This window comes from Mirounga leonina, unplaced genomic scaffold (assembly GCF_011800145.1).
Source record: "Mirounga leonina isolate KUSES-001 unplaced genomic scaffold, KU_Mleo_1.0 Mir_224, whole genome shotgun sequence".
NCBI lineage: Eukaryota > Metazoa > Chordata > Mammalia > Carnivora > Phocidae > Mirounga > Mirounga leonina.
Window position 1 is genome coordinate 18648370 of NW_023270615.1, and position 12535 is coordinate 18660904.

General features: G+C 61.7%; 1 protein-coding gene across 1 annotated transcript in view; it reads left to right on the forward strand.

Annotated features, from left to right (window-relative positions):
- Positions 1 to 491: 491 nt before the first annotated feature.
- Positions 492 to 12535, forward strand: part of SEMA4D (semaphorin 4D) — an 89867-nt gene continuing 77823 nt past the window's right edge. The window contains exons 1-3 of the mRNA XM_035028977.1: positions 492 to 540; positions 635 to 772; positions 5120 to 5273. Of these exons, the coding sequence (XP_034884868.1) occupies positions 492 to 540; positions 635 to 772; positions 5120 to 5273 (341 nt within the window). The remainder of the gene's footprint in view (positions 541 to 634; positions 773 to 5119; positions 5274 to 12535) is intronic.

Below are 12535 nucleotides of genomic sequence, written 5' to 3' on the forward strand. Positions count from 1 at the left end.
GGCTGGCCGTTCCTGCTTGGTTTGCTTCTCATGCATCTGTGTGATCGTTCTAAGGCCCACACGGATGAGACCTACATGCTACACACAGGCTTCCTTTTGGAGCTAAGCCCTTCCCTACACTCTCCTTCTGGATGTCTGCCTCACTCTTGTATTTTACCTCCATGATAGAAAAACTCACCCTAATTTTGGGGGTAACTCCATCTTTGCAAACATACCCTCTTTCAAAATGACTTTGGCTCCATTGAGTAAAATACCAGACAAGCACTTTGCCAGCAAGTGGGGAGAGCGGGAGCTCATGGTGGGTGTCCTGCTCCCCGAGGGAACCAGGCCGGGGGGCCAGGGAGGGCGAGGCTGCCCTTGGCCAGAGGGGACGCAGTGAAGAGACAACCTCAGGAGGATGGTGCCGGTGAGGAGGCCGCAGGTTTTCTCTTGCAAGAAACCAACTCTGGGTGCTGTCCCATCCCTGATTAACCAGAGGGGAGTCTGGCTCAATGAGTTTCCTGTTCCCAGAGTCAGCTGATGAACTGGTGGCCGAGGCGGGTGCGAGGTTGACGGGCGGCCCGCGATCCCGGGGCAGGTGACTTACCCGCATGTGGTTCCGTCCTTGTCTGTGTCTGCACAAAACCTCTGACAGGTCTGGGCCAGATCCGGGCACAGCCATTGAAGAATAAACACAAGCCACCGGACCTGGTTCGGACCATCACCTCCCTGGACAAGGAGGCCAGCACGCCCGGCCCACATGTTTGTATCGTGGAAGCTCAAGCCCTGGGGGGTCAGGGACATGGCGCCGCCCACCAGCATCCTCTGCCCCCCAGGCTTGCTCCAGTCAGGGTGGGGTCTCTACTTGACGGAACACACTGACTTTTGCTGTGTCTACCCCCAGAAGAGGGACTGCCCGGTTACAGAGCATATGCCCGTCCTCCTCGGAGGTGCTGCTAAGCCTATTTCCAACACAGCTGTACCATCTGCGCTCCCGCATGCCCATCCACGTGGGTGCTGTCAACTTTAGAGTTCTAGTGGGCCAGTCGTCGTGCATGTACATTTACGACGATGCTAATCACACCAGAGCGTGTGTGGTGGTTCCCGAATGTGCACTCGTGTCCAGTTTCCCCTTCCTTCTTGCAGTACGCAGGTAGCCGGGCGCAGTTGCCCAGCTAGCGACTGCACGCCCGAGCGTCCCCACAGCTCCCGGCGGCCCTGGGACCAAGTTCTGGCCAACGCTATGGGACAGAGCTGGCGCGTGCCCTTCCTGTCCCGCTGAGTTTATGAGCATGGCCTTCCTCCCTGCAAGTGGAGGATGGTGACGCCGGCCACGGACGGTCTGCCTGGCTACCTCTGGCAGTGTCATGTAAGAAGTAAATAGATGGCCACCTTGGTGAAGCCGCTGTATTTTAGGTCTCTTTATTATGGCAGGAAACCGTGCCTCCAAAGGAATGCACTGTGATTACACATTTGCCCTCTGGTTCTAACGCAGCTGGACGCGTGCTGGTCCTGTCTGCTGAGGACCATCTGTTCATGAGGGCGCTGCTCCCACCCAGCCCCAAGGTTCTGCGAGATGCAGGACCACACTCCGCCCCAGGCATAGGCAAGTGGCCCAGGTCTGACCAGTCGTGGCTCCCCAGCCTGTTCGGGGTTATAAGTTCATGGGTTGGGCCAGAGACCTGACCCAAGTCTTTCCATGAGATGCTTCGTAGGGCGAGAAAGAGTCTTTGTCATTCTTGTGGATTGTGGCAGGAGTGTGAAACCCACACACAAGCAGAACCAGAGGCCATGAGAGACAGGAGAGGAAGAAGACCAACAATGGCTTCTCAGCCCCTGGATCCAGCTGTATCTGCAGCCCCTCTACAGGTCAATGAGCCAAGATTGTAGCTGAACTTCGGTCACTCGCCACTAAGAGTCCCATCCCCTCTGTTAATAATAAAATAAACAGGTTTGGGAGCGATTTTACATAAGCATTGTGCTAAGTTCTGGGGATCTGAAGTCTGGGGATGTGCTTTAAAATTCGTAATCTGGGGGGACTTTGGAGGGTCCGTGCAGATGGAATGGATGGGGAAAAGGGGCAACATTTTCACCCCCCACCTTCCTTTCCAGCTGAAGAGGGTGCTCTGACGATGACCCCGGGGACCCTTCATCTCAGGGGGGCTGCCGGGAGGTGGGCCTTGTGTGGGGTGGTGGACGGACGGTGCGGGGTGGAGTGGCACTCATGCACTTTGTGGTTGCATCCAGAAGACATCTGCCTGGACCTGGCAGTGGTTCGGGCTCCCCAGACATTGCCTCGGCCCCCGAGGGCCAGTTTCTGCAGGGCCGCTGCTTCCCTTTGCTTGACAGCCGACGTGCTAAGGCCCGGGCTGGGGCTGCACCTGCTGGAGCCCGAGGAACGCAATGCACCTGCTCTTCTGGAAAACCCTTCCTCTGGTGCTCAAATACTCCCCATGGGGCCGTCTTAAAGCTGTTCCCAGCCAACGGCATCCATGTTCTGCTGCCCCAGGAGGCAGGGAGACAGAGAAGCGGGTGTCTGTCCTCAGGTCCACGCCGGCGAGGGTGGAAGCCTAGCAGACCCCGTGGTGCCTGGGCTGCCGCACGGAGCCTCCACGCATAGTGGATGTAATATCATCTAGGCAATCATGCTCGTCCGCACAGAGAGGGCGTCGGAGACATGCGGAGACACCCATGAGTCCAGTCACTTTGCATTTCTGGAGAAGCTCCAGGACAGATTGGTGGATGGGCTGTCACTGATGTGTGTCAGATTAGCATTGGGAGGGGTGCGGAGGTGGGTCAGAGGTGACACAAGATTGCCACCCTGTGCCCCAGGCTCATTTGATTGCTCTTATGTACGTGTGTAGGATGTCCCATGATGGAATGGGAACTGGCAACAACAAGAACAAAGAGACTAAGTGGGTCACTCGGTGTGACAGGGGTGAGGCCACAGCGACAGGAGGCCCTCCATGGGCTGGGGGTGGGAAGCGAGCGGCGCTCACCCTAAATCCGCCCCTTTCCACGGACGTACACAGATAAGGGAACAGGCCGGACAGGGTCAGGGTGTAAGGTGCTGAGGCTCAGCGTCAGGGCGCTAACAAGTCTCTGGCTTGCTGGGCCGCCCTCTGCCCCTCAGAGTGAGTGGGACGGGGTGCAGGGCACGGGTCTAGCAGCTGGGAGAGGCTCCTAAGGTCATCCAATCAGGCCCCTCCCTCCGCGGTGGCCCCAGGACCTGTCTAGACGCTGGCTCTGAAGGACATGCTCCTCCAGGGGCAGCGGCTCCTGGGCAGGCGAGTCTGCCAGAAAGCGCTCACAAGGAGCGGAAATATACTCTCCAATTTAATTTCCACCCATCTGTCCTCCTTCTGCCCTTCATAACCCCACAGGGTAATCCTTCTTCCTGGACAGTTTTGCAAATATTTGGATTCCACCATCTTGTGCTCCACACACGTCCATTCTTCAGGCTGACGTCTCCTGATGTGTCGACCTCCCTCCTACGGCCTGCTGGTGGCCGTCCTTGGGCACCAGGCAAGGGCACCGTGTTCCAGAGGTGTCCAATGAGTCAGGAATAAAGGGGAGCATCCCCCTCCCACCTCTGCGATGCTCACAGTTCTGGATCCTGAGAGTGGGTCCCTGCTCCGGGGAATGGGATGCTGTTAAAACAGCCCTGCCCTAATCTCTTGACACCAGATTTTAATCACAATGGGATGGGGATCTAGAGTCACAGCTCCTCTGACCAGAGGAGCTTGGAAAGGACTTCTCCCCACTTTGCTGTACAGTCGCCCAGCATCCAACCTGGAGCACACAGCATTGGGGAGCCCACCATTCTCTCGGCAATGCCCAGCCACGCTCGGAGCCGGCCACCGTATCCTCACCTTGGGGAGGGCGGGATGGGGCTCCCAAGGTCACCTTGGAAGCATGAAAGGCAAGAGGAACCGAAGCCTCTGAGATTCCAGGTCATGACCCCCGCCGCCACCACACAGAGGGAGAGCGGGTGAGCCCACACTCACCCCTGCCTGCACCCTCAGCGCTAACTTCGTCTTAAACTTCGCCGGCCCTTGTGGGTCCACTGGTCCTGAGGCCTGGCTCGTGGGGAAAGGCAAGAGGCCCATGAAGGGGACGAGGCTCTTGGGATGTTATGGATCATTTAGGGAAGTCTTCATTTTTAAACTCTCACTCTGGTTCTCAGCAGCAGCGGTCACCAGGAGAGCAGTCCCAGGTCCCCTCGGAGGGTGCTGCGGCCCAGGCCATGAGCGCCAGGCCCAGAGAGGGTGCCCCGACTCCTACACGGGGTGCAATCCCCACTGGCTCACGGGGAACTCTGTTCTTTCCTCTGGACAGCATCCCTCAGCAGGCCTGATGGCCTTCCCAAGGTTACCTCTCCCTCCAGGGCCGAGGGGAGCAGTCTTCAGGGGCCCCCCAGGGCCCCCCACACCCTGTGTGAGTACAAACGTGTCACCAGGGGCAGCACTGGGAAACGGTTTGCCATTCGGTGTAGAAGACAGTGAACACGTGGCTGACACCTGGCGCGGAGGCCCAGAAGGGCTTGGACAAACCTAGATTGGACCAGGTAACTGCCCACCTCACTCTGGGAAAACGCAGGGGGTCTGTCTGGAATGTTCTTGCAGATTTACTGAGAAGCAAAGGAACAACCATCCTGGGAGCGCACACGGTCTGTCCACACATTTGTGCTGGGCAGGTTCCCAGCTGAGTCGGCAAGAGAGCCTGGGGGTGCAGGAGACCTTGGGGTTGGGGGGCCTGGAAAGGGTGCGTGAGTTCAGCCCGGGTTCCCAGAAAGCGCAAGCTGGTCCATTAGCAGGTGGTGAGGAAGGGGGGTAACCGGGCCCTTCATCGGAACCGGTTCTGGACCCAGCAGAGGCCTGGCCAGGGCAGGGGCAGCCTCTGCGGCCCCGCGGGGCGAGGAGGAGGGAGGGAAAGAGGGGAGGCGGGGGGAGGCAGAGGAGTAGCGGAGGAAGGTGAAGAAAGGGGAGGGCCAAGGGGAGGGGACGAGACGCGGGCGAGGAGGAGTCTCGGGGCGGGGAGGAGGAGGCGGCGGGAAGGGGAGGCGGGCGGCGGAGGAGGGGCCTGCGCGCCGCCCGCGCCCTCCCTCCCGCGCCGGCCTCCGCGCCCTCGCGCGCCGCAGCATCCCCGCGCCGCCGGGCCTCGCCGCGCCTCCGAGCGCGGCCCGAACCGGCCCGCAGAGCCCGCTCCGCGCCGCCGCCGCCGCCGCCATTCCTGCGCCCGCGCTCGGCCGGCCGGGCACCACCGGGACGCGCGGCCGGGGCGCGCCACGCCAGGTAAGGGCCGGCGGGCGGCGGGAGCGCGGGCCCGCAGGTGCGCGGGGGCGGCGGGACCCTCCCGGAGACCCCGGGCGCCAGCTAGCGCCCCGGAGCCTCCACCCGCCAGACCCTCCCCGAGTCTCCGCCCCGGACCCCGGACCCTCCCGGAGTCCCTTCCTCGGACCCTCCCAGAGTCTCCGCCTGGGAGCCCCCCAGGCCCCTCCCAGGACCTTCGGGACCCCTCCCCTCCCGAGCGCCCTCCGGGCCCGGCGCGCAGGTGGCTCGGGGGCGCGGCGCGTGCGGCCGAGCGGGGTGCGAGCGGGGGCGGCGCTCCGGCCAGGCCCGCCGCGCCCCTGGCCCCTGGGCCCGCGCCGGCTCCGGCCACTTGGGCCTGGCCGGGCGCCGCGGGCTTCTCTTTCGGTCGGAGGCCGCGGCCCCCGTGCGCCCGACCGGAGGCGCGCACTCAGACAGGTGGGGCAGGTCAGGGCCCCGGCGGTGAGTGCTGCAGGCCTCAGCTTCCTTCAGGGTTTCCGCTGCGTGATTCTAGAACAGCCAAGGGGAGTCAGCAGCTTTAGCTGGGGCTGCACCTGTTGCAGCGCCTGGTGAGCGGCGGGGAGCCGAATCCCCTGGGGTTCTGCCGGTGCACACATGGAAGGGAGAGTTGGGTGGAGGTCCTTGGCTCGTTTGCTGGATTTAGTGTTGGGGTGGGGGGGTGCGTGTGAGTGTACAGACGGGCAGTTCACGGAAAATGAGGCCTGTTGTCAAGGGCTGGGCCCTGCTCCCCAGCCCTGTGCCTCCCAAAGTTGCTCTGCTTTTGTTTTAAAAGCCTCCCCTTACCTTGAGCATGGCTAGGCCCGGGGGGGTGGCCAGGCCCGACCTGGGGCTTGTGGCCAAGCAGCTGGCCCCTCTGTTCCCGAGTCTATTCAGGTCCACCAGGCGCCACGGAGCGGAAGTTTCCTTTGCAGGGGGTGAAGTGACATCGTGGGCTGTCACCTCATATCTGCCCCAGGCCTGGGGCCAGCCTGCTGGCGGCCTGGGCACCGTTATTTGGGAGTGTTTACTGTGTCCCAGAAACAGGCTGCCTCAGCCAGCGCTGGGGCCAGGATTCTGGTGGAGATAATGCCCCAATTGTCACTTGAACGGTTGGTATCTATGCACATCGTCTGCAAAAATAGAGAAGAATAAAGCCGGCCTGCTCTGAGTACTCCAGGCACCGTGTGCCACCAGGGATAAAGCCTCAGGAATGAGGGGATGGCGAGAGACTCAGTGGCTCTCTCTGTGGCCAAGGGCTGGCCCTCAGGGAGCCAGACCCTCACTTCAGGCTGGAAGTGTTTGTGCTACACACAGCAGGTGAATGAAAGGAAGGAAGAAAACCTCATCAGTGACAATGCGAGGTCGCTCTGCTCCATCACTCCCTTGCAGGACCATGAGCTGGGGGTGGGGGGAGTGACTGACTCCCCACGATGGGCTTTGCCATCTGTTTGCCTCTGAAATAGTGCTGTTGAGTTCCTCTGCCCACCCTCTGCCCAGACTAGCACAAGTCTGTTGGAAGATGCAGCTTTGCAGAGCCCCCTCCCCTGGTGACTGGGGTGGCCTGCTGGCCTTGCTCAGGCCCTGACGGGCAGTGCACACACCCAAGCTGGGGTGTGGGGTGCAAGGCCACGCTGCACAGCTCTCCAGCAGTTCTGGGGCGCGGGGGTGGGGTTAGGGGAGGCAGGGAGATGACCTTAATGATGTCATTCCCTTGTGATCCCCGCCGTGTGGGTTATCTGAGGCGGATTTCATCTGGACGGCCTTCCCCACACCAGGCGGGGTTGTCTAGGCCAGTCTTGGGAGTGCACGCTAATGGTGCCCGCCCATAGCAAAATCAATAACGCATTGCACAGATCGTGGGTCCTCTGCCTCTCCCACACCCAGTGTGGACGGGCCCAGGCCTCTGGCCCCTCCTTCTGGGTCCCATTTCTGGTGTTGAGGGAGGAACAGGCAGGGCAGGGAGGGTGGCTGCAGAGCCTTCTCCTGACGCCGTGTCCTGAGTGGTGAGTCTGGGGCCAGAGCCCCTGGGTCGGCAGCTGGGACCCTGGTCCCCAGGCATCCCCACTGCTGGCTGGGGTAGGCCCCTGCTGCTGGGGCCGGGGATTCGCTTCCCGATTGTTCCATAATTTACAGTGACTTTCCTCTTCGTCTAAGAATTTGCTTGGTTGAAAGAGCTGCTGGGAGGCAAGGTGGCCGGCACGAGCTCTGAGTGCCCCCGTGCCCCCCGGGCTCTGCCGGGAGCAGCAGGGGTAGTCTGTTAAGTGGCCGGGCGTGCAGGGTGGCTGGGCGGTGAAGCTGGCCGTGCAGAACCCTACAGACGAATTTGCTGGCGGCTGATGGGGGCTGGTGCTGGGAGAAAGGCCACCGGCTTCGCAGTTCCCAGTTGGGAGCAGTTGCTTCTCTCTGGCCCTGTCACCACGGCAGAAGGGAGACTAGAAGAAGGAAAATGTCTGAACAGAAGGGATGGGGGCACCGGGGTGGGGGGGTAGGTCTCCTCTGCCTCGGTCTTGGGTCTGCCCCCGCACCACTGGGCTGGGGCCGTCTGGGGACGTCTTGGGGCGTCGCCTGAGAGCAGGGCCGGTCAGGCAGGCTCCTTGGCACTGGAACAGGGGCTCAGCTCGCAGCAATTTGCAGGCTTCCCGTTGGTGGTGGGGGTGACACGGGGAAGCCAGAATTTACTAGGAGGAAATACCTGCTGATTTGGGAGGGCGCGTAGTTGGCCTTGCCTGGAGAGGGGGTGGCGTTTGTCGGCACAACAATTAAGGTGATTTGGGGGCTGAGCAAGTAGCCCATCCCAGTTCCTTGAGTGGCTCACTTTCAGCTTGCCTGACGCTCCCCGAGCGCCGTGCCAGGGCCGCTCCCTGCGCCCGCCACCAGTCCAGGGCTTTGAAGCATCCTGAGGCATCCGAGGTCTGGGTGCGCCTCCCGCGGGGTGGGGGTCCTTCTGTGGCCTAAAAGCCTCAGATGCTGTCCATGGGGGCGCAGACTGCACCCTCTGCCTGGGCCACTTCTGAGCAGCTCCCCAGGACTGCAGGCTCTGGACAAAACGCAGTCAGACCAGCACTTGATTTAACTCAAGAATCATTCTTTTAAAAAATTACGGTGTTTATGAGACAGTTGATATTTGTCGTGCAAGTGATGATTTTAAAAAGAACGGTCATAGTCCTTAAGAGCAGTGCTGTGGTCGTGCTGAAATGACCTGTGAGCTGCGGACACGGGAGGGTGTGCAGAGGAAGCGAGAGAGCATTTGGGGTCTGTTTCCCATCAGCAGGGTGGGAGGCGGGTGGGTTTGGAGGGGTGGCCTTGTCCGGGGGTGGTTGGGTCTGGGGGAGGGTACCTCGTTAACCCTCATTATTCAGTTCTGTCCACTTCCTTTATTTTCAAAATTCTCTGTCATAAAAAGTGTATCATAGGGGCGCCTGGGTGGCTCAGTTGGTTAAGTGACCTGCCTTCGGCTCAGACCATGATCCTGGAGTCCCGGGATCGAGTCCCGCATCGGGCTCCCTGCTCGGCGGGGAGCCTGCTTCTCCCTCTGACCCTCCCCCCTCTCGTGTGCTCTCTCTCTATCTCATTCTCTCTCAAATAAATAAATAAAATCTTTAAAAAAAAAAAAAAGTGTATCATAACCTAAGAACCACACGTCCCCTCCCAGAAATACACCAGAGGTCCTTCAGCTCATGACACAGTGCAGAGGTTTCCTTCAAAAGAGGTGCCGACACATGAAGTGAAACCACTGCTTCTTCATGGAGAATGTATGGAAGGAGCCGGTTTTCATGTGCGTACATGTCAAAAGCAACCTGGACAGGCACATAGCGCTTTTCAACAGATAATTGTGGAGTGCCCGCTGTGGACACCAGGAGCTGCTCCAGGCCCTAGGCTGTGTGTGTGTGTCTGTGTGTGTGCATGCATGTGCGTGCACGTGTGTGCATGTATGCATGTGTATGTGGGTACATGCTATGTATCTGTGTGCATGTGTGTATGTGTGCTGTGTGTGTGCATACATGTGTGTGTGCTTTGTATGTTTGTGCATGTGTGCTGTGTGTGCATGTGCGTGTGTGCGTGCTGTGCGTGCATGTGTATATGTGCTGTGTGTGTGCATATATGTGTGCATGTGTGTGTGCTGTGTGTTTGTGCATTGTTTATGTGTGCTGTGTGTGCGTATGTGTGCATACATGTGTACGTGTGTGCATACATGTGTGCATGTGTGTGCATGCACGTGTGCATGTGTATTGGGGGAAGGACAAGGGAAGGGATGAAAGAGGAAGAGAAACTACTTTTTTCCCTTCTATGTACTTCTGTTCAGTTGTTTTTATAATGGAATTTTTTTTTCAGTCTAAAAATTAATTTTTAAGAAGGGTTTCTTCATTAGGTAATATAATGTCCTTTTCTAAATATTCCAAGTTTCTACATTTAAATTTATTACAAACGGGACTTGATTTGTAGAAACCCGTGTTCCTGCACACCGTAGTAGGGATGACGTGGTTTACGTGAGGTGCTCTGCAGTCAGTGGTCCTGGCCCTCTGAGCAAGTGCTCTGTGGGCCGTGAGGAGACAGACATGGGCGCCTTGCCCTCGGCAGCCGGGGAGACCAGCCCCAGACCCTGAGCCGCGAACGCCAGCGTGTCGCCCAGCGAGGCCAGACCTCGGCAGAGGTCGTCTGTGCTCTCCTGGGGCCTGGGGCCTGGGGCGGGGGGGCCTCAGCTCAGCCCCAGCCGGTCCTGGTTCAGGTGGAGAGGCGCGGCCCCCTCTGCGGCCCAAGAGCCAACGCAACGTCGTCCAGAGCCTTGGCTGGCAGGTGCCCCCGGCGGGTGGGGGTGCAGCCCCGTGGGCAGTTCCACTCATTCTCCGTGCTTGCTTTGTTTTTGCTTTCGCTTAGTAGAGGGTATGTTAAGTCACTTCCAGCCACGCTAACTGAAAAGCATAAAGACGGTGAGTCTGCCAGGTGGAAAGCACAAATGGCCTGGGATCCGAGGGGTTTTCCCCCGATTTGCCTAGTGCGAGACCTTCTAGGAGCTTTGACCGCCGGAGTGGCATTTGCTCTGATCCCGCATTCGGGTGGTGTTTGGCTTGCGGCTGTGCGTTGAGGTGGGCGCTCTGCCCCCGCGCTCGGCGCCCGCACCCGTGTCCGCTGTGTGGCGAGGAGGGGCCCGCCCCGGCGGCACCGCTCCCAGCCCGCGGTCCAGGCTGCAAGTCTGCGGGGCGAGAGCCGCCCGCCGTCGCTCGGGACCAGAGCGTGACGCCTCCCCTCGTGGGGGGCCCACCAGCACCTCACACGCTCGTCCGCTGAACGGGGGGCTTCGGCTGGCGGCTGTGTGCCGAGCGCCCGCCACAGCGAGAAGCCGAGGTGCCGAGGGCCGTGCCCGCGGGGCGCCCCCGCCAGGCTGGGGGAGAGGGCCGGCCGGCGAGGCCGAGAAGTCAGGTTCTGTCCCACGCGGGGCCGTCGTGGGGTGTTTGGGACTCGAAATCAGCCGGCCAGTGGGCGGGAGGGGCGCCGGGGTCGGGCCACGTCCCCGTGTGTGGAACGCGGCGCTCACGGGCGGTGCCGCAGCAGGAGGCCGGGGCACCCCGAGACTCAGGCTCAGGCGACCGGACGCGGGGTGCAGCTGGGTCACCCTGGGCTGGGGCCGTCGCGGGCGAGCCCTTGTGGGGAGTCAGGGAGGACGGCCGCTCCCCGGGTCGTGCCTGCGAGCCCGCGCCGTCCACGTGCGGGTGTGAGGAGCCGGTGGGCCGGCGAGGCTGGGGTGTCAGCCTGCTGCTGGGGCAGGGGTGGAGCTTTTCTTTTGTATTTTGTTTTATTATTTCGTTTTGAGAGAGCACGAGAGCGGGAGTGTGAGCACGCATGCGCGAGCGGGGAGGGGGAGAGGCGGAGCGAGAGAGAGAATCCCAAGCAGACACGGCGCTGAGCGGGGGGCCCAACTTGGGGCTCAGCCTCTCGACCCTGAGATCCTGACCTGAGCCGAAACCCCGAGTCGGACGCTCGACCCACGGCACCATGGAGGCGCCCCCAGGGATGGAGCTTTTAAAGCTGCGGGTCAGCACGGGACAGCCAGAGGCAGAGAGAGGAGACGACACCTGAGGGACCGTGAGCGGTGGCCAGTGAGGCCGGAGGAAGGCCGCCCAGCCGAGGGGTCCCGTGCGGTGAGGGCTCAGAGCTGACCCCGGGAACCTGGAGGAGGCTGGAGAGCTGAGGTGGCCTGGGGCGTGGTCGGCCAAGAGCTCAGGAGGCAGGGAGGGGGGACTGCGGCCCCTGTTTTGCGGGCTGGCCTTGCGGGGGTGCCCGGTCAGTGGGGTGGGGGCAGCCAGGTGGTGTCGGGGTCTGGGTCCTGAAGGGAGGGACGAGCCGTGAAGGCAGTGGGGAGGTGGCTCTTGCTGGAGCCCTCCAGGTGGGGGAGCCGGCCGGCCCCGGGGGTCTCCCCACCAGCTTGCAGTGTGGCCTGCAGCCTGCGTGCCCTGCACCTCAGCTCGCCGCCCGCCCGGGGTCCACGCACAGGAGGGGCCGGGGCGCCAGAGGGCGCTGTGGAGGCACAGACGGGAGCTCACGGGTGGGCACCGGGGGCCCTGGAGAGCTGTCCACCCGGCGCCCGGGCAGGGTGGGCTGCCGTCCGACGGTGCTGGGCAGAAGGAGGGAGGGGGCAGGTCCACTGCGGGGCAGGTCTGCCCAGAAGCCGAGGCTGGAAGTGGGGCCCCGTCCTGGGGGCCGTGTGGCCGCAGGGGGACTGTGAACGTTCCCTCTGGCTGTGACCTGGCATCTCATGCAGGTGGGCCCCGGCCACCAGCGAGGACCCGGGTCTTGTCTAGAACAGCGACTTCATCCCGGGGCACCTGACCGCCGGCTGAGAGCGGGTCTGTGAAGCCGTGGCCCCCGGGTCAAGGCCCGGCTGGCGCGTGCACGAGCCCTGGGGTGGACGGCGCGGCCGAGGCCGGGTGCTCGCCCAGAGGGACAGCGCTTGCTTCACCAGTTTTAATGAGGTGTGATTGCCACACGGCAACAGGCCCGTTTTCGGGGCACGCGGAGTGTTTTGAGAAATGTGCCCAGCCATGTGGCTGCCGCCGTAATGGTGACAACAGGCCCTGGGGTCGGACGTGCCACGCCCACGCAGCGGTTCACCAACGTGCCCCGCAGCCTGGCCCTCTCACGGAAGGGTTGCCTGGGGGTGACCGAGACCCTTTGGCCTGTGAGCACTCCCCAGGTTCCCTCTTGCCCTTTGCACTCAGCCCCCTGCCCAGGTGACCGCTGATCTGCTGAGA